Source organism: Nelumbo lutea, chromosome 2 (assembly GCF_056320005.1).
Source record: "Nelumbo lutea isolate HS-2025 chromosome 2, American lotus-T2T, whole genome shotgun sequence".
Taxonomy (NCBI): Eukaryota; Viridiplantae; Streptophyta; class Magnoliopsida; order Proteales; family Nelumbonaceae; genus Nelumbo; species Nelumbo lutea.
The window spans coordinates 1,656,227-1,678,594 of NC_142685.1; the positions used below are offsets into that span (position 1 = coordinate 1,656,227).

At 37.3% G+C, this 22,368-nt stretch overlaps 1 protein-coding gene and 1 pseudogene across 4 annotated transcripts; one reads left to right on the top strand and one right to left on the bottom strand.

Annotated features, from left to right (window-relative positions):
• Positions 1 to 414: 414 nt before the first annotated feature.
• Positions 415 to 7,943, bottom strand: LOC148868026 (uncharacterized). Of its 4 annotated transcripts, none has more exons than XM_088967740.1 (8): positions 7,237 to 7,831; positions 6,998 to 7,109; positions 5,185 to 6,369; positions 4,721 to 4,783; positions 4,403 to 4,623; positions 3,436 to 3,554; positions 2,134 to 2,278; positions 415 to 893 (listed from the first exon to the last, which is right to left on the bottom strand). In XM_088967740.1, the coding sequence occupies exons 1-7, from the start codon at positions 7,303 to 7,305 to the stop codon at positions 2,167 to 2,169; spliced, it is 1,881 nt and encodes a 626-aa protein (XP_088823866.1). In that variant the 5' UTR covers positions 7,306 to 7,831; the 3' UTR covers positions 415 to 893; positions 2,134 to 2,166. The 4 variants fall into 4 exon arrangements, with proteins under 4 accessions (XP_088823866.1, XP_088823867.1, XP_088823865.1 ...); XM_088967741.1 differs by lacking the exon at positions 415 to 893 and having other exon boundaries at positions 1,849 to 2,278; positions 5,185 to 6,102; positions 6,181 to 6,369; XM_088967739.1 differs by lacking the exon at positions 415 to 893 and having other exon boundaries at positions 1,849 to 2,278; positions 7,237 to 7,943.
• A 4,213-nt stretch (positions 7,944 to 12,156) lies between these two features.
• LOC148868027 (uncharacterized) lies at positions 12,157 to 15,079 on the top strand (annotated as a pseudogene).
• Positions 15,080 to 22,368: the final 7,289 nt, after the last annotated feature.

The window sequence follows — 22,368 nt, forward strand, 5'->3', positions numbered from 1 at the left end:
ATCCAAAGTCAACTCCAACGTTGAACAATATAATGCAGAATATTTTTTTGGGGGGTAATTTGAGTTCAGTCCATCGTAGAATTCATAATGCGATCAAGATCACATCAGCACCCACAGACGCCCTACACACATCTTACCGTGCATTAGGAGCATCTCCCGTATTTGTTATTGGGAGATATTCTCGATATATGGCTGGTATGTACTGTGGGGCGCTGTGAGACGTGTCCTATGGGGAGTTGATATGAATTCAATGCAATCAGTTTGGGTCAGTGTTAGGGGGAAGATTTCCAATTCACTGGGGGAGGGGTGCTGTGTATATAGGAAGTGGTGATTAATACATTTGGAGAATTAATTTCCCAATTCTGATTTTAAGGCGTGGTCTGAGAAAAAAGATGATGTACCAAACAGCAGGTGTTTCCTCAGAAAACATATTTCTGATGTAGCATTAATGTTGTACCATTTTATGAGAAAATGGCATCGATCCCAAACACGTTATTAGTGTCACACATGGGAGACGAAAAGACGCAGGAAGCGGGAAGCCCGATACAATTGGAAAATTTCTTACGTTTTAAATTAATTTTTACTTCACTAAAATTATATAAAAATAGAAAATTTGCAATTTCCACCTTCGCACGTTGTGAGGGAATAGATTTGAGATGTCTCCCGAGGACAGACGATCCCAGATTCCCGATGCAAGTATGCATAAGCATCCGCAGGTACATCTTGGATCAAGCATACATGACCTGACCTGTTAGCTGTATAGAGTTTCGGTCGAAGTTTTTAAGCGTGGGGCGTGGGCCAAAGAATAGCCACTTAGGGCTGTAAATACATCGGATTCGGATCGTATACACCATACAGTTGCATCCATGTCCAATGAAACTCCTAACCCGCATCTGTATCATATGGAATTTTACATTAATGAATGACACAACTATCGTGTTTAAAATGACTAAAAATTTAACAAAGTTAAAAAAAACTAATTATTTTACTTTTTTTAGTAAGGAATAAAGCATCTATTATTCAACAAGCATGAATGAAATCTGGTTCCATAAAGCGTAGATGGCTTGAACAGAACAAGCGAACCGTGCAATGCCATGTGCTACTCTGAGGATCTTTTGATGCGGACATACCAAGAGTTGACTAAACTTCTACAGGCATCAATGAGGAGGAGACGGATGAAGTCAAAATATCATTCTCCAACAGAAGTTTCACTCGTCGAAGACATTAAGACAATCACTCTCAACCTGAATCCGGGACAAGTTTAAAGTTTAAACCTCTCACAAATGGAAGGACATAGTAGGCTTCAGCTTCGTGGAGAAACAACTGGCAACCGAATTGCTCATCCAAATATAAATTGACCATGAGAGTTACTAATGACAATGCCGGTTACAGCTTCCCTGAGGTGGAGGTATACATCTCGAAGGGATAAGCTGAATATGACCATTGCAGTCAAAAAAACCTGCTTGCAAAGTTGCAATGCCACTTCCATGATAAATGTATTGTAAGTTAATTTTTAACTTATATATAATAAATGTATATAAATATAAAATATTAAAATTTATCATTTATAAACTTTATATAATTATACATAATACTTATTTATATTACTATATACATAATTATACTACATATATACATAAAATAAATATTTTTTATCAAACTCTGATTTTAATTGAGTCAAATGGGGTTAAATCCACACGAAATCCAATTATTAATAGGATGCAAGTTCTAACATCCAAATCCAAGATAATCTGAGTCGAATTGGGTATTCAATCTTTTGGAATTCATTGACAATCCTAACAGCCAGATGGATGACAAAGTTTCAAAGCAAAAACTCATTCCAAAAAATTAGAACATATACGAATAGCTGGAATTTCATACTTTGATAATTCACATATTCCATAATCTTTTTTATTTGACAATTAAAATTCCAATAACACTGATTATCTCCCCGTGCTGGCCAATGCTGAAAATCTGACTTTCAGTAAAACTCGAAACACAAATTATCAATTATAGCTTCTAATGTTACACCAAAGCAAACCTGAATCACTATTTCGTTGACTAATAATAAATGCACAATTGAAATTAGTGAAACTAATACTAGGAAATGATCCAATTAATTTAGAAATTAACCTGATTTGTGGAGGATTTGGATTTTGGACAAGTTTAGAAACAGGACATATTTTCTGTAGACATGACAAAGTTGCAAGTGGAGTAAATGGAAGCTGCTGCTGCCCTTATGGCTAATTCCCTCTCTGAGTAGTCTGCTTTTCTTAATCTGCAAAAGAAATTAGCAATTTGGTTGTGAAAACCTATTCGACTCCAAATGCAACAAAAACAACTATGAAAAAGACTAGATTACCATGTCAAACCCACAATCTGTTGCATGGTTATCAAATTAACACCCAAAAGAGCAGCATAATGTATACAACCAACCTAATCTTACCTCAGAGCAAACTAAAATAACTAACCAAGATGACCTCCAACAAGAATAGACTAGGTACAGTTTTAATATTTTAGCTGTTTAACATATTGCAATTTTTGTGTCTAAAGATACAAAGATAAATGAAAACATAGTTGACGTATTTTTTGAGACCAATTAGGTCATCTGGCCTTGTGAGCAATGACCAACCTGCGGTATGCAGAGAGACCAACAGCAACTTATTATGGATTTCATTATTGAAATTTGATCAGAAGACCAGTTAGATGATATAAAAGCTTAACAGAATATCCTCATTTAAATGATCAAGACAATATATCAAAACAATCCAGGAAAATATTTTATGCTTTGTGGAGATGACTACTGCTAGAGTCGGCTGTAGAGGGCAGTTTGGTCTTTTTACTTTATGTTGGGAGTGTGATGTAATGTCCAACTTAGGTGATGTGTCCCATATTTAAGTAGGGGCATAACAGTCTTTATATTCTATTTTAGAAAACCATAAATATCAAACTGGCTGACTAGAGAGATTGACTTCTCTAGTTCTAACCAAACTTTTCTTCCCCTCTCTTCTCTTCTCTTCTTCTTTCTTCTCTCTTCTATCTCTTTCTACTGTTATTCTTAAACTAATTCTGGATCTAGTACAGATCTGAATTCTACCAATCAGATCATGAATAGAAAAAGGTGGATAGAAAGAAGACCATGGCTACTCAACCTATTTATATGTATTGGTATTTCATTGCTCTAGGAATATATATAGACAGCTTCTCTAGGCAAAAAAATCCTGATCATTTAGATATTTTGTTTTGTTCTCTTGAATCAGAAAATAAAATGCCATAAACACCACATTATCCAACCCTGCAACAGAAAGCTAACAGGAAAACTCTATAATAATTGAACTGATGCACATTTTTTTAACTGGAAAAAAAAGCATACCAATGCATCATAAAAGAAACTATAATAATGTAAAATGTTAATGTTGAAAGAGATGGCTTTACCTGGATTCAGTATCTGATCCACCGACTTGTGGCAAACCACTTGCTGTAAACCAGTTTACACATTGTAGACCCTGTTCACAATGCAATTGCATCTCTTTGACTTGATACAACCAGTGTTCCTGATTTATAAACCAAAAAACTAGTTATATGCCTACCAAAAACAAACAGAATGAATTAACATTTATTGACAGAACAAACTCAAATTCATTAACTCTTAAGTGAGCATATTAGATCTGGGGCCAGGAACCATAGAAGTATTGCATGGTTCTAGGATTGGGACTCACCATCAGTCCACCATATGGGTCCAGTTCTAACATTGGTCTTATAAAATCAACTTACTTAGATGATCTTCAACCATCTGGTTTTCCATTTGTAAACATTTTATTTTACCTTAAAAACAAATTGTCCAATATCCAATCTACAGGGTGGGAACCTGGTGAATCTTAGTTTCCAAGACATGCAAGACATGGCAAGTCATTGTGTCCCCAGACACAAGATTAAGGCCAATTCTAATAAACAAGATACATTTTGATGGGGGAATAACAAAAAAGGAGGAAGCACAAGGTACTTCTTGAGAAAAAAACAGATGACTCAAACATCAACACATGGTAAGCAACTAAGCACACAGTTTCCAACCACAAAGATCTTCTGGGTGAAAAAGATTTTCCTAATTGGATTTCTCATCATTTGATTCACTGTGTATATGGCTCCAGAAAATTTTGCTGTCTAGTCCAAAGGAATGTGAGAGCAGACTATTATGATAATCTGCTAGAACTTCTGGGTACCTAAAAAAAATCTTCTAGTTGGGACCATCAAATGCATGATCCTAATGCTAAAGCAGGTGTACATACAGGAAATGGAGAGAAGTAAAACTCAGATCTCCTGAAAATAGTACCTCTTGCAACTGTTTTTTTTTTCAAAATCACAATAATGAGCCTGTAATCCAACTATTTTCTATTAGACTCACCAAATGTTTCCCCTCTTCAGCCAGTGCATTTTCCATTTGATCAAACAAGGCAGTCCACTTTGCTTGATGCATCTCTAGACTTGCAATGTTGGGATGTCCATCAATGGATGACTGCCTCAAATATGGATCATTTTCATTGTTAGAAGAAAACTCTTTTGACATTAGAAAAGGCAGTTCTGTCTGAATCACAGCCCGAACTCTCTTCCTACTGCGCCGCAATGCTGCACATAAAAGAAGACAGCAACATAAATATGCTGCACTAAGGATATCTTTACTCATTGCCAATCTCCTATGCCTTCTACAAAAGCATAGAAATACCTGCTAGACGTCCTCTGATGTCTTGATAAAGAAGTTCCAACCACTGAGAAGCTACTGTGGCAGCTAAGAAACCAAGTAAACACCCAAATCAGCTTAAGGTGTTAACAACTATTTCTTTTTAAGTCATCCATTAAACTATGTTATGTGTAAAACTACCTTTCCTGTTGAATATGTAAGAATGACTTATATAACCACCAAAAAAAAAAAAAAAGACTTAAGGCCAGATCAATTTTCAACCAAGATAATCTCCCCGTGAGCCACTCTATGGACAACCAAGCTCCTAGTACTGCCAAACACCTCCCTGCAGGGGTGTCCTATTCATAAGGGAGCCGGTTGCTAACCACCACGCTTTTACATTTTGTATCTCTTCCCATTGTGAACTCAGAACACTGTGTAGGACTAGGCATGAATTACAAAGAGAATAATAATATGTTAAGAGATTTATGCCTAATATTAAAACTGACCTTTTACAGAAAGAGAAGAAACACTCGCTTGATTCACCGGCTCCTCATTAGACACAGAGCTGTTATCTTCTGATGCAACATTTGTAGCTGATGACAATTTAATTGTAAGAGCACTATCAGCACATTCAGAGGTGAAGTTCAAAGCACCTGAAATTTTGTCATGAATCTTTCTCTCCACTACATATGTTTCACCATGTCCAACTTTATGATCTGAACTCAAAGAAACAGTTTGTTTATCCAAGGATAAAGGAGCCTTCCTACTTCCTGATATGGTATTTGAAGGTTCATTTTCATGAGAATGATTAGGTTGACTAATTCCTGAATCATGAAAATTTTCTGGGTCTTTCTTTCTATCATTTACTTCCTTTCCTCTTTTTAAATGGCTTTCTGATCTTCTTTGAATGTGACCATTTTCAAGCTTTTCAGATCTGACTAGGGCCTCAATTATAGAATGGACCTGTTTACTATTCCTCACATGGTTAATGATCCCAGGGTTCAATTCATTGAGTAACCCACTAGGGGCCGCAATCTTCGTGAATCTATTAACCTGTTCCCTCTTTGCAAGCTCCATTTTTTTCTTGAGCACATCATTTTTACTTTTCCTCCCACGCTGCTTAGGCACCGGTATGCCTCCATGTGAAGATGAGAGGAAACCATTTTGCTTCATCTCTTTCCACAATTTCAATGAATCATTTTCCTCCAAAGGCCCGGTTGAGCTCCCACACTCTGAAGCCTCTCTGGATTTAACATGACCATAAATTTCATAAGGAAAAAATGATTCTTGATCAACCGAGCTGGAGACATCTGTTGCATTGAGATCCAACCCAGTGCCTCTTGAAGCTGTAAAATTACCACCATGATCTTTCTGGTGCTTTGCAAGCAAAGATGGCTTGCTAATATCGTCAACATGTAGTAATGCTTCACCATGCATGGAGTTATTAGCAGCATGCGCTTTGGCATTGAGATCAAAAGAATTTGGAGCAACATTAACATTACCTAAACTCAAACGAGTGGCTTCCTCTAAGAAAGAATGCTCATTTCCTCCTGTTGTTATTGCCTGGAATGCATCTGAAATTGTGGTTGAAGGCTCTTGCATGATTTGGGATGTCTCCTCTATGTCAAGGTGTAATCGGTCTGTGGTTTCTTTCCTTAAAAAAGATTCCTCCCCATAATGGTTTTCCTTAACTGCAAGATGAATTATAACTTAGAACCAGGAATTTCAAGTGTGTATAAGGAAATATACAGACAAATGAAATTGAAGATGGAAAATGTAGAGCGAGCTGAACAAATAAGCAAAGAGGATCCAAAGTTCCTCGCAAGACTTTTAGAATTACAACCAACCATGCATTAAATAAGCAGTTTGGAAGAAAATAGTAAGACCAGACCAAAAAATGGGTGTTTGACAAGATTTTCAATTGTGTTCCTGTGCTACAATTCAAAATGAAGTTCTAAATAAAACATGAAATCAAAAGTTAAAACCTTGTTGATTGAAAGTCATTGCAGAAATTTGAATAACCATACTTCATATACTAAGGAACGTTTAACCCAGCATAAAGATATACTTTTTAGAAACGTAAAAGAGAAGGTAAAGAAGGGGAAAAAAAAGGAAAACAGTAATTCCAGAAACGCATCTTAGATAAACCATCTTCTGACACAAGAATTTTTGATCATTGAAAATGAGAGAGCGAGAGAGAGAGAAGCCACATAAGAACGTGAGCTATAGGTGCTAAACAGCTAATGCATTTCCAGGATAAAATCTTGCTTGGAGCCCAATCAAATGACGAAAAATAACAGCGGGAAAATGGAAACTCACTTGAATTTGCCCCGAAACAATAAAGTGATTCGAGATGTCTCATTTTAATTCGCTTTGGAGCGAGCTCTGAGTTTCCTCCCAATTCTGTACAATCTCGCTTCTCCGCCAACGGCTAGAAAAGAAAAACAAGAAAAATAAGCACCGTAACCTGTAAAGAGTTAGATTCTCAGAAAAAAATAATAATAAAAATAATGAAACCTCCTCCGAGAAAAAAAAAAAAAAAAAAGGTAAAGAAAAACCTTTGGATCAGATCTAGGATTCACGAGTGGTGGACCCAATACGGATTCCGAACCAGATGGATCTTCCATGATGGTTTCCACTTCCGCGAAAGACAATTGAGAAAAATAAAAAGTGATTGAACCTATGGATGTTCAATTGTGAATTAAACGTCAGGTTGAGAAGACCAGATAACAGTCACGTCTCTTCGTGGAAACACAAACTGAGACGAATGCCCAGGCTCCATATTATCGCTCATTGTTCTCTGGTCAATAATTTAGCGAAAAAAAAAAGAGGGAGAGGAGAAGATGATGGAGTGAGTGTTTGTAAATCTGTGCAGAGTCGGAGATGACAGGGAGAAAGGGGGAAGACCGAAAGAGAGAAGAGAGAGAAGAGGAATGGGAATAGTGTAAGCTTAGGGTTTATTAAGACTGCGAATGTTTTCAAACTTCAAATCTGGTTTTGGTTTTTTGAAAATACGCAGGAGCGCGTTGACAAGCGTTATTCTGCTTATACTGCTGCTCCCTCACTCTACTCTCTCAATTGGTGGTTCTTTTTCAAATTCAAATGTGATGCGGTGGGGACCGGCGCGGGAGGGCTTTCCGGCATTCCTCGTTCATTTAAGAGTTGTGTCATGTGTGTGCTATGTATGCGGGCCGGGCGATAGAGAATTAGAGAGAGAGGGAATCTTCTTCTTTCTTCCTACTTGGCGGTTTCAATTTACCGCCCAAACGACCACGCCGCCGTAAAGAACTAATAATATATTCCGCTCCCACCATTATAATATGTGTCTCCTTGGTTGGAAACGTAATCATAACCACTAAAATAGGATTCTTTTTTCTAAAAGGGATAGATAGAATTGATGATTATATGCCCGTTTCCACTAATCAACCATCGAGTGCATGAATCTACGATGCTGCATGGACAGGAATTGCAGGTATAAAAATAGGGATCTCAATGGATCGGGGCCGACCCGGTGGGATTGGGCCGGTTTCTAGTTCCATAATCTGTACCGATGGATCGATTTTGGTTCCCAATTTATCGTCCCAATTTTATCGGTTTTGGACCCAGTCACAAACTGATTCAGGCCCCATCTGATGAGCCATAATATATAAAGGGTCTGGTTCAATTCGAGGACCTTGATATTTTTTGTCACGTCTATTCTTGTTCTACCCTATGCCAACTTAGACCTAACTCGTCATACCCCCTATATAAAATAGGTCAGGGGTTAAAGATGAAATTTGCTTTAAAAAGATAAAAAAAAAAGAAGTCTATGATATAAAAAAGACAACAAAAATAAAGAAAATGTAAAAAATGGAAGATTAAGGGTGCAAGTTGAATGGGTTGGGGCAGGTTTAAGCTCAACCCAATCCCAATCTAAAAATTAGGCCTAAGGCCCGAGCATGGACCAAGTTTGAAGACAAGCCTGATCTATCCAACTCAGCCCAGCCCACACTAAAACTTGATGGGGGCTCAGGTTGGGTTTGTCAAGATTGCAACCCTAGGAGAAGTATTTCAAGCAATATCTCTAATATATTTACCAATGGGGTTCAACTATGATACCAGAAAAAAAAATATATATTATGGCCAATCAACCAGTACTATAAAAGATATTACCAAACAAGTGATCTTCGTCAAAATTCATGAGGTACTTTGACTAGCCAAAACTCTTCCGGTTGAGCAAGGCCCAGACCTAGGTTATAGCCTTACAAAGCCCACTTGGCCCAATCAACCATCACCCCTAATTATATTGGGAATATTTCTCATACTTGTATGTTAAATTGATGGAGATATATTCCCTGTTGGATGCTATGTTCTCAAGGTGTTATATGATTTTTTGTGTAATACAGTTTTTACTTAATTTATTTGATTAGTGGAATGGCGTGGTTAATGCTTCAATGTAGATGTAAATTCTATATGAACGATGTCCATACAGTAGTGGGAACTAGGAAGACAACGAAGGTTCATAGCTAAGAATAGTAAATATAGTACGATACATATTTGAGATGCACGTTGTAGATTATGTTGGAAGTTATATGGGTAAGCAAATTTGTACTTTGGGATGTTATTTTAATTTGCACTGATGTAAAACTATAGTAGTGCAAATGATTTGAGTGTAAGTTTTGATTTATTTTTGTTTCAACTGTTCATTTCATCAGTTATCTCACACACATAATGTCCTGGGTGTGATTGGAGACATTTTTAAATCCCAAAATTAGCATTTGGAAGAATGTACTATTCACTGTCTTTTTACTTGAGACTTGTTGAGTAGCGAACGGTAACATTTTTTTCCTACTCTCTCTTTAGAAGCTGTGAATCAGAGCAATGCCATTTTCCAAAATTACTCTCTCATTTATAAATTTCTTGCATTCTTCATTGAAGGAATCTCTCTCACTAGTTGTGAACTCATGGAATATAAGAATTTATATCATTTGATAGCAATATAAAAGAATTATGAAAAAAAAAACTACAAGCATTGTATTGAGTAATGTTATGATCCATTTGTCTCACGTTAGTAATATGGGATGCTAATGTGAAATATCCCACATTGGTAGTATGGGATGTTGTTGTGTAATATATATATATATATATATATACTTGAATTCGCTCCCTCTAACAATTAGCTTTTAGGGGTGAATTATCATTAGACACATATATAATACAAAACCAAAATTGCTTCATCTTCAATCATGCCCAGCTTTTCCAAAAACTTTTCAAGACATTTCAGAGTTCAAAAAGATTTAGAATCTTGGCTTATGCATGAATAACTTTATTGGAAGCGGAATGCCAATGTTGACTAGACCTTGCATGGTGAAAGATGCACCACATATTTTCATATCTCTACAATCAACAAAAGGCGAAATAATAGAATTTAATGTCTTAAAAATTATGTTGGAAATTGGACCACCAATGATGATGAGATACCTCAAACCCTTGTTTCATATTTTAAAGATCTAGTTACTTCTACTAGCCCTGATTTATCAAATATCCAAGTTCCAAATTAAGATAGGTTTCTCTCCCCTGAAGATAATGATTTACTTCATCATACTCCCCCCACTGAGGAAGTTAAGGCTGTTTTATGTGGGATTGGACCTTGGAAATCACTTGGGCCAGATGGAATGCATGCAGGAATTTTACAGAATCAATGGTCCATTGTGGGTGTTGACATCACAGCTTGAGTACAACATATTTTAAAAAATCTCGAGGATATCAAACATGTGAATTTCACTTACCTCTGTTTGATCCAAAAAACTGAGAAAGTTGAAAATGCAAAAGACTTCATGCCAATCGGCTTAAGCAATGTTCTATACAAAATTGTAGCCAAGGTCATTTGCAATAGGCTGAAGCCGATCCTCCCCAAACTGGTCTCCCCATTTCAATGTGCTTTCACCCCTGGATGAAACATAACTGATAACACAACTATCACTCAAGAGGTCCTTCATAACATGAAGAAACAAAAAAGGTAGAGTTGGAAACTTTCTTCTTAAACTAGATTTTGCTAAAGCTTATGATAAAATGGAATGGTCTTTTTTGCACATTGTTCTTCATCACTTCGGGTTCTCAAATGAAATATGCAACCTCATTTATCAATGCATCTCAACAACCCAATTTTTCGGTGCTTCTAAATGGTAAACCTAGCACTTCTTTTTGTCCAAGTAGATGTTTGCGACAGGACTGTCCATTATCACCCTACCTCTTTATTTTGTGTATGGAAATGTTGTCCATGCTCCTAGAATCCAAGCTTAAACTAAGGGGGATTCATGGCTTCAATTTCACCAAAATTGGCATCCATATTTCTCACTTGATGTTCGCATATGATCTTTTGCTATTTGGGAGATGCAGTTGTACTAAGGCAACCCGTATTCTTGATGTTCTGCATATTTTCTGTAACCAGTCTAGACAAGAGGTTAACTTTAATAAGTCATCCATTTTCTTTAGCACCAATACACATAGAAGAATACGAATTCAAATAACTAGCAAGTTTGGAGTATCCTTTATGAAGCGGTGGGATAAATATTTGGGTGGTCTTCTCTTCTTAGGTAGACCTAAAACTATGGAACGGAATTATTTTGTGGATTAGTTGAAAATGAGATCGTCAATTGGAAAAAGAATACTCTCTCTCATGCTGGAAGAAGTGTGCTCATCACTACTACTCTTCAAGCTTTGCCACAATATATAAAACAAACTTATCTATTGTCGGCAACAATCTGTAATAAGTTGAACAATGTTTATTGTAACTTTTGGTGGTTAGACTCGAACTTCAATACTTTACATCTTCAAACCTGGTAATCCTTTATGTTACCAAAGGATTTTGTTGGACTTGGCTTCTGTGATACAAATTTGAAGAATGTGGCTCCCATTATAAAATTAAATTGGCATTTCTTGAGCAATCCCAATTCTTTGTGGGCAAAAATTTTTCATGCCAAATATATTAAGAACTCAAACTTTTGGCGTGCCAAAATCAACAGTGGCTCATCATATATTTGAAAGGGCATTTTGAAATGCCAACCATACCTTCTAAAGGGTTGTCGATGGCTGGTGGCCAATGGTTGGCATATTAACATTACTGAAAGTCTGTGGTTACCTGTAGCTTTCAACTAAATTATGTTCATCACCAACATATGCCTTTAAAGGTTGCAAGCTTAATTGACCACTTTACAATGATTTGGCGTCGTGATCTGGTGAACCTATTCTTTGACACCACTGTAACTAACCATATATATAATATGTCTCTCCCAATCCCAAATGAAGAAATAGAAGATATTTTGGTTTGGACATTAACACCACATGGAAATTATACAACTTCTGGGTGCAAATTCCTACTAACAAAAAAAAAAACCTTACATTCTTTTGCCCATCTTTTCGGTGATGGTATCTCGTGGCATTATTTCTTGAGTTTAAAGTTCATTCCACCTAAATTGCATATTTTCATTTGGAGAATAATGCATGATGCTATTCCTATTAAAAGAAGATTGCAAGTGGTGCTTAAACACATAAATACTTATTGCCCTCTGTGTGATGAAGATGATGAATCCCTTAAACATTTATTTCTCAAATGCCCATTGACAAAGCAAGTTTGGTTTGGTGTGGACATTGTTGTCCGTTCTGATGTAACCACTGACATGAGTATTGCTAGTTGGATCACAATCTGGATAAAGCTTTTCAAATCAAGGCTCATCATTGATATTGATTTACTGAAAATCATATATTTTCTATGGCATATTTGGATTTCAAGAAATGCTTTAGTATTCAATAACAACCCATGGAATCCTCATATGATTATCCAGCACGCCACTGGTTTCGCTCATCAGAACTTATTGGTCACTTCTAATCATCATGGTAACAATATGGATCCTGCAAGAAATAGATTGATTTAGCCAGTACTGGACAAAGCCACCCAATGGCCATTTAAAAATTAACTTTGATGGAGCCAATTTCTCTTAGAGGTCAGGTGTGGCATTTGTAGTGAGGGACCACACGGGATCTCTCATTTTTGCGTGAGCTATTCCTCTCAATCATTTGCTTCCAATTGTTTATGAAGCCACAACTCTATTGGAAAGTATAAAGTTTTCCATTTCCATGGGATTCTCTCACACCATCTTTGAAGGTGATAATGAAATAGTTATTAAGCTCTTGTTGGAGGAAAACTCTCATCCTCCTTGGAGTATTTTTACTCTAATATCTAGTTGTAGGAGTCTCCTCAATCACGTTGATGGTTCTTCAGTTACTTTTACTCCTACATCTGGTAACTAGGTAGGTCACCACTTAGGTAAATTTGCTCTTACTTGTCAACTTCCTCAAACTTGGTCCTATGCTCTTGAGTTTATCTCTTTTCTATTGAACAAGGATGTAACTGAGATTTGAAAGTTGAATGAAGGTACCTAAGGGCTTTCAAAAAAAAAAAAAAAAAACACAACGAAAGAAAATTGGTCACTGGTCATCCCCTTTCGGATCCCAACTACAAATAAAATAAAATTTTGTTTTCGTTTTTTTCTCCCATAATCTTGCTTACCAACAATGGGGTGAAGCAAAATAGGATCACCATGAATAAACCCTAGTCGTGATTCAGTAGGATTCAACATTCATGTTGATTCTACCTAAGTCTCTATTTGCAAGTGAGATAGAACTTGCTAAGAGTTATACAATTTCACATGGCCAAATCTTAGAAAAACTCACATTTTTTGAATGTGTCAATGTGATACTAATAATTTAGCCAATTGTACTAATAAAGAATTGGATCACCTAAGTGTTTTGATGGCTCTATTCCATACCATTCAGATGATTTTTGAGTTTATGAGAAAAAATTTGTTGTAAAATGATAGGGGAATGGAATAACCCGGAGTGCAATAATGTTATATAACTCTTTTTGAAGATGTTGTGAATTAAGAAAATTGCAAATTTGGATAGTTTAGTCGTCCGACGCGGCGACGCCCACACCCACACCTTGACCCCTGACCCTTTCTTGTCTTTTGAATCTTGCCTCTAGAAACCAAATCCCAATAAAATTGGATGAAAGGGAAAGAGAAAGACATCTACATGTATAGGTTAGCCCATAATCTTCTATTTGCTTGTTACATACCATGAAGGGGAAGACATCTACATGTCGTCGATTTTGTAGACTTTGGTGTTCATGTGAGATTTGAAATTATTAATTGTTTTCTCATCACTGGATTTTTTATTTGTTAGTGGCTATATAAGAAGAAAGGGAAAACAACAGTTTGATAATTTTACTACCCATGGGTGCATTGGACGAGTGCACCCTCGAATGAGAGGCGAACATGTCTTCTCATTCGTCTTAACTGCGACTTAATGGAAACTTTCTCCGTTACCAGTCATTTGACTAGTTGAACCGACAATTTTTTACTCTCCTTTCCATTTTTGACTCTCCTCCACCGAACCCAAGCTTCCATCAGCGACTCACTACACATCGGCATCGTGAATGCATAAGCCAACGGCAGTGGAAAAAAAAAAGCCACTGTCCCCCTGCTCTCCCTCCCCTTCATTATCTTGTTTGATAGGAGATGTTGCCCCAAAGATTCGGTCCCATTTCCTCCCCAAAGATTTGGTCCCAACGATCTACTAGACAATGATGTGCCATTACTTTCGGAGCCCCATCACAATGGCATGACCTTCAGCGATGATGACCACGAAGACGGTGTGGTTAAGATTAACAACGAGGCCAATCGATGCTATAGCAACGATAGAGTTGTATTGGATTATAACATGAAACTGAAGTATGCAGCACTTGAAGCGGTGAACAAATCCCATGTGTCGTACAATGGATACCCATATGGGGTGGCTTTAATGGACACCGAACAAAAGGTCTACAAAGGGTCGTATGCGGAATTGGCCATGTATAATCCAAGCCTGGGGGCCAATTCAGGCGGCGCTGGTGGCGTATGTGGTAGCGGTGGTGGGTATGAGAAGATCATGGTAGGGACATTGGCGGAGAAGAAATGAGCAATGGCAGGACATGAAGGCACGACATGGCTGTTGCTGCAATTAGTATCGTCGCAATGTGATTTGTTAGTATTCCACTGCAATTCGGCTCCCTCCCTCAAAACATAAAAAGCCTTGTTAATCTGTTATTGATCGATCTAAAGATGTTGTTAGCATTATTGGGTTGGAGGAGTGAAATCATTTCGGATCAATTATCCTCAAATGCTTCTCCAATTTGTTGTACCAAAGAAGCTTATCTATCCACTCAAGCAACGTCTCCTCAATCTGAATGCTTAGGCTCTTCCCAAACTCTCTCTCTCTCTCTCTCAAAATTCTCCTTCTGCGTTATTTCCAGTTAATACAAAGAATATTCTGAATTGGAGCAACTCTTGGCGAAAACCTGATGTAGTCTTTCAAAAGAGTGGACGAGTATCGGACGGGATAATGGAGGGGAGGGAGAGTGGGGGGATAGTGGATTTTTTCTTATTGCCGATGGCTTATACGTTCATGCCGCCACCGCGGTCGGTGTGCAGTGAGTCGCCGATGGATGCATGGGTTCGATGGAGGATAGTAAAAAATGGTTAGTTCAACCAACCAAATGACTGGTAAAGAGAAAGTTTCCGTTAATTCGTACTTAAGATGGATGAGATGACGTGTTCACCTCTCACTCGAGGGTGCACTCGTCCAGTGCACCCATGGATGCACAAAACATGGTCTCCTTAACCGCTATGTGCTGAAGTGCAATTTTTTAGAGAGAACTTTAAGATAATGTGGTGGTACATTTTAAAGTTGATATACTAAAGTATGACTGTTGCAAATTATAGGTAAGTTGGTGTAATAAACGCATGTAGAAATTTTAAATTATAATTTACTTATCATATTTATTTTTGTTTTGTATAATGAATTAGTTGAAAGAGGATATATTTTTAACCAAATTGTAAATTAGAGTTAATGGCTTTTAAAGAGACCTATATACTTATAAACACATTACCACAAAATTTCATTACAAATATCCCACATTTAATCCTTCACCACACTAAGATTTTAATTTGGGTCATCTCATTAACCAAGATATTCATTTCTTAAATTCCCTTAATCATAACATTTATGGACCAATCAAACCCACCAAATGATCCAAGAGACCAATACCTCTAGAAACCCCATTGTCAGCACTTGGTTTTTGCCCAATTTTCCATCAAAACCCTAATTTACCTTGAACATTGAATCAGACCATTCCGATCCTTCTAAAGTACCTAAAAATCCATGAACACCATCATCAGACCTATGACCTCCTGAAATATCTACCCCTGAAATTTCAACCCAAGATTCCCATTCATTTATTCTTTTATCAAACCAAGATTATCTTTTAAACCCTATTGTTAGCCTAAAGCACCCATAACCCAAATCTCCTTTATCCTAACATCTTTGAATCAATTATACCACACAATTGAACTCTAGATACACCAAAAACATCTACCCATAAATTTTTAGCCTAAAATTCCCCCATTTGCCTCATCATCGAATGGATATTTCATTTATGATGCTCTTGTTGACCCAAATTTCCATGATTTTGGCTCTCCAAAATCAAACAGATGTTTTCATAAGATCCTAGACACCCTAAAAACCTTACTTGCAAAAATTCAGCCCCAAAACCTTTGTTTGCCCCTCCATTACACCAATATTCCATTTCAAAGCTTAGCATTGACCATATCAAATCCTTTCTGAATCAGCCCGATCTTGGCAAAAATGGGCTAATTTGACCATACCAATCAACCCATAATGCTCAAAAACTCCACCATGCCAAGTTTTAACAAAAAATTCCCTCATTTTCTCCTCTATCACACCAATATTTTGTTTCAAAGTTAATAAATTATTTGAACCACTACTCCTCTAGATCCGCCTAATGTGAGCCTATTTAGGCCAATATGACACCACCAATCGATTCAAAATGCCTACCACCTTGTAAAATTTTAGCCAAAAATATCCTTATTTGCCCTCCATATAAAAAGATTCCATTTTTGTCAACCTCATTGGCTTGTATACGTAAAACCATTGTATATACTCAAATCCATTTCCACCCTTCACTTTCTTAACCCAAAATACCCACCATTAGATTATAATTTTGTTTTGGCCTCCTTAAACCCGATTTGACTAAAATATCCCACATGCTTACAAAAATTACCAAAATATCTAAAATAAATAATTAAATAAATACCACAATTAATCATGATATTTTGTTAAAGATATTATTGTCATTAATTATGACATTTATTTAACTATTTAATTAATAAACAATAGTTATGAAAATATTATTGATTAATTAACGATATTTTGATATAATTAATTAGTAATTCATGAATTAACAATATTTTTATTAATTATGGTAATTAATTAATTAATTAATACAGTTAAATTATGCATTGCTAATATTGTTAATTAATTAAATAAATTAAATAATTCAGTATGAGAAAGGGAGAAGGGAGTGATGAGGTGGCTTCATGAGGGAGCAAGAAAGGCTAAAATGAAGAGTGTCTGAGAGTTCTCGGTTGAAAATTTTCTATTAAATAACAAAACAAAATAGATTTATACATAAATATTGAAAATATATTTATCACAAAAATACAATAAATAGTTACTAAAAATATAATAAATATAAAATTTAGTATATATAAATATAGATTAAGATTTTAAAATTATTATTAATAAATGTTGAGTAGAAGGAGAAGGAGAAGAAGAAGGGAAGAAGAAAGAAGAAGAAGAAGAAGAAGAAGAAGAAAAAGAGGCTACAAAGTTAAGGCCTCAAAAGCTTAGCTTTAGTCGAGTGAAGCTTTGCATTTATACTATTTTGGCCATACATAACAATATGTCTACAAAATTACAAAAATACCCCTACGGGTACTAAGTTTGTGAATAGTACATATATTACACCTGTTAACACTCCCCCTCAAGTTGGGGCATAGATATCAATCATGCCCAACTTGTCACAGAGACCTTGATGTCTGGAATGGTTTAGCCCTTTTGTAAATAAGTCTGTTAGTTGGTCTTCAGAGCTGATGTATGGAGTACATACTTCGCCTGTGATGATTTTCTCTTTGATAAAATGCTTGTCAACTTCAATGTGCTTTGTTCTATCATGTAGTACCAGGTTGGCAGCGATACTGATAGTCGCCTTGTTGTCACAGAGTAGAGTCATGGGTTTACCAACTGGAAAACCCAACTCTCCCAATAGATTCTTTATCCACATACCTTTGGCTACTTCGTGTGCCATTGCACCATACTCAGCTTCAGCACTGGGTCTAGCTACCACGGTTTGCTTCTTACTCCTCCAAGTAACAAGGTTCCTTCCTACAAAGGTGCAATAACCACTAGTAGACCTTCTGTCACTTTGGGATCTAGCCCAATCCGCATCTGTGTAAGTTTCAAACCTCAAGTGTCCATGTTTCTGGAATAATAAACCAGCACCCGGGAACTTCTTAAGATATCAAAGTACTCTCTCTGCTGCTTCAAGATGGGTGGACATAGGTGCATGCATGAACTGGCTGAGGACACCAACAACATATGCTATGTCTGGACGAGTCATAGAGAGGTACAACAATCTTCCTACAAGCATCTGAAATTGCTTCACATCCTTAAGAGGTTCACCTTGTCTGTCACTTAACTTATGGTCGGGGTCAATGGGAGAGTCAACTGGTTTAATTCCAATCTTTCCAGTGTCCTTAAGCAAGTCTATGACATATTTCCTTTGGGAGATAAAGATACTCTTTTTTTATCGGGCAACCTCAATTCCAAAGAAGTATTTGGCAGGTCCTAGATCTTTCACTTCGAACTGAGTGGCAAGGAAGCCCTTCAAACTTTGAATTTCATCCTCCTAGTCACCAGTAACAATTATGTCATCCACATATACTATTAGGGTAGCCATTTTAGCTTCTACCCTTTTTACAAATAGTGTGTGATCTGACTGACATTGCTTGTATCCCCTCTGCTGAACTGCAATATGAAATCTACTAAACCAAGCTCTTGGTGATTGCTTCAGCCCATATAAAGACTTCTTTAACTTGCACACTTTCTGTTCACTTCCTTGAGCCAAAAAAACTGGGGGGTTGAGCCATATAAACTTCATCTTCAAGGTCACCATTCAAGAAGGCATTCTTGATGTCGAGCTGATGTAGATCCCAATTCAGATTGACAGCAAGAGAGAAAAGTACTCTAATAGAGTTCATTTTGGCAACAGGGGCAAAGGTTTTTGCATAATCAACTCCATATACTTGAGTAAAACCCTTTGCCACTTAACGAGCTTTATACCTCTGCACAGTTCCATCAGCACCATGCTTAACAGTGAACACCCATTTACATCCAACTAGAACCTTACCCTTAGAGAGATCAACAAGTTTCCACATGCCATTCTTATGAAGAGTATCAATTTCTTCCTTCATGGCATTTGTCCATTTTGGTACTGAGAGAGCTTTTGCCACATTCTTGGGAATAGGGATACTGTCAATGGAGGTAAGGAAGGCACAAAATGAAGGTGAGATGTTCTCATAGGAGACAAAGTTGAAAATGGGGTGTTTTGTGGTGCACAACCTAACACCTTTCCTGTGAGCAATAGGAAGGTCAAGATCATTAGCAACAGGGAGGTCAGAACTATCATTGGAAGTCAAGTTACCTGAGTGAGTATGATCTTCCCCCGAGGAATTTGATGGCACTTGAGGTACAACTTCTGGATTCTCCACAGCTCATAAACTTAGTTGGCCTTTACGACGTCAAGAAAAAACACGGAAAGATGGATGATCAGAAGGAGAAAGGGAAGGAGGAGAAGGATTAGGAAGAGGAGGAGGCTGAATTAGTTTCTCTTCATGTGTACACTCCCCCTGAGGAGAAACAGGAAAGAAGGGTTCATTTTCAAAGAATGTAACATCCATGGAGACATAGAATCTCTGAGAAACATGATCAAAGCAACGATACCCTTTCTGAGATAATGAATAGCTAAGAAATATACACGGAATAGCACGAGAGTCCAATTTCCCCCGGGTGGGAGATAGGTTTTAGACAAAACACCGACAACCAAAAACACGATGAGGGATAGAAAGAAGAGGGGCCTTAGGAAAGAGAAGCTGATGTGGGGCTTTGTACTCTAACCAACGAGAGGGCATTTGGTTAATGAGGTATGTAGAACAAAGGACAACCTTAAACCAAAATCGTTTGGGAACATTCATGTGGAGTAGTAAACCCCGTGCCACTTCAAGGAGGTGTTGGTTCTTCTGTTCAGCCACACCATTTTGTTGTGGTGTATGGGCACAAGAGCTCCGATGAAGAGAGCCATATGGAGCAAATAAATCCGTGAGGTCACTATGAAAAAATTCTTTTGCATTGTCTGACTGGAATATTTGAATCTCAGTCTGAAATTTGGTGAAGACCATCCGCTGGAAATCTTGGATAATTTATGGTATTTCCTCACGGGTTCACATTGGATATATCCAAGTGTATCTGGAATAATCGTCAATGAAGTACTTGTAGCCACTCTCAGAAGGTAAAGTAGCAGGGCCCCACACATTAGAATGCACAATGTGAAATGGAAACTCAGATTTACTATTTCTTTGAGGCAATTGAGTTCTACAATGCATGCTTAACTGACACGTTTGACAGGAAAAATTAGAAACATACATTGACTTACGCAGTTCTGGAAAACGAATTTCAAGGTTTCAAAAGATAAATGACCCAAACGATAATGCCACAAATACATTTTACTCTTTTTGAACTGACTCATAGACTCTGTAACATGAAGGCCAACCGTATTCTCCAGCATGTAGAGTCCATCAACCATACAACCCCTACCAATCGTCCTCCCCGAGGCAAGATCTTGAATCACACAATAGGTAGGGAAAAAAGTCATAGAATAGTTCAAGGAATTTGTAATACTACTGACTGAGAACAAATTCATAGGGAATTTTGGAAACATGAAGAACATTAGAAAGAGTAAGGCCGAGGGGAAGAGAGAGAGTTCCTTGACCAGCTATGGAAGTGTATGATCTATTAGATAATCTCACTTTATCTCTTTCGGAAAGAGGGTGATAAGTTTGAAAGTAAGAGGACATATTAGTCATGTGTTTTGACGCTCCGGAATCGATGATCCATGGAGAGTCAATGTTGTGTGAGGCAACATGGAAAGCAGTGGAAGAATTACCTGATATGGATGCAAAAGAGGTGGTGTTTACAATATCCTCCCTTGGGTCTGATCCAAAGTAGCTGTATTGGTTATGTGGTGTTTGAGGCACAGTAGAAGTGGAGGGCTGATTCTTCCGAGAAACCATATTTGCCATGTGGTGTTTCTTGGTACCTTGTTGCCCGGGTCTTCTAATTACATCTAAGCCTTGTTTCTTAGATAAATCCTAAACCCACTTTGGTTTCCCATGGAGATCCCAACAAGTATCTTTGGTGTGTCGGGGCCTCTGACAATTAGTGCACCACAATCTTTCCTTATTCATGATTCTAGGTTTAGAAGTACTCAAAAAACACAGGTACACTGCCTTACAGAGCTATTACAGTCCACAACTAGGCACTTGCTGATTTTCAGTTTCACAGAGAACCAAACACAAACACTGCAGCTGCAGTACTAGGATGTATGACTTACACTGTGTAGGAGTCCACAAAAGAATATACGAATTGTTCTTGTAGTGTAACCAGATCTGAATGATCTACAGTTTTGCAACTTCAATATAGTTTCTCAACCAAGAGAGAAAAAAAACTCAGTAGAAACAACAATACAAGTGGTGGCGCACCACACTTAGTCGGCTGATATCCACTTTCCAGGACAGCTGAACAATTACTTAGGGTCTAGGGTTCAACCACAATCCCTTGGAGAGTTGAATAGAACAACATACACTTGGAGGAAGGGGAACAGTCCCTACATAGATTTTTGGGACATTAACAGTCATGCAAGAAGAGAGCCATAAACAGGAAAAGAAAAGAAAAAGTTTCAGTCCCTGTGTCACCCGAACTGTGAATAGGTAGAACAGTCATGGATTCGAACTTCTCTTCAGGACAGAACCTTCCTTTGAAAGTCTGGAATGGATTTTCATAGACTTCTTAGTCGAATAACACCAGCTACCAACACCTAAGGTTTGAAGTTGAACAATCAGTAGCAGAACCCCTTTTTTCTGTGCCAGGAAGTTGAACAATCAGCTTTCATGTAGCAAAACCCAACTCGACAGTGGAGACAATCCACAATACTAGAGAATGCTTCATCTCCTTGTCTTCGAGCATAAGGACTATAGCTTATATGCAATAGTGGAGAGAGACCTCAGTTGGTTGTTTTCCAGGCCTGGACAGTCCTGCTCTGATACCATGTTGAGCAGAAGGAGAAGGAGAAGAAGAAGGGAAGAAGAAAGAAGAAGAAGAAGAAGAAGAAGAAAAATAGGCTACAGAGTTAAGGCCTCAAAAACTTAGCTTCAGTTGAGTGAAGCTTTGCATTTATACTATTCTGCCCGTACATAACAATATGTCTATAGAATTACAAAAATACCCCTACGGGTACTGTGAGCAGTACATATATTACACCTGTTAACAATAAATATCAAATTTCTGAAAGTTATTTTCTAGATACATGCCTTTTTTTTTTAATTTTCTATATTTTTATATTTTTATCTATATCTATTTTAAATTTCTATTATTTAGTTATGGCACCATTGGTTAACCCATATGACCTAAATGATGAATTG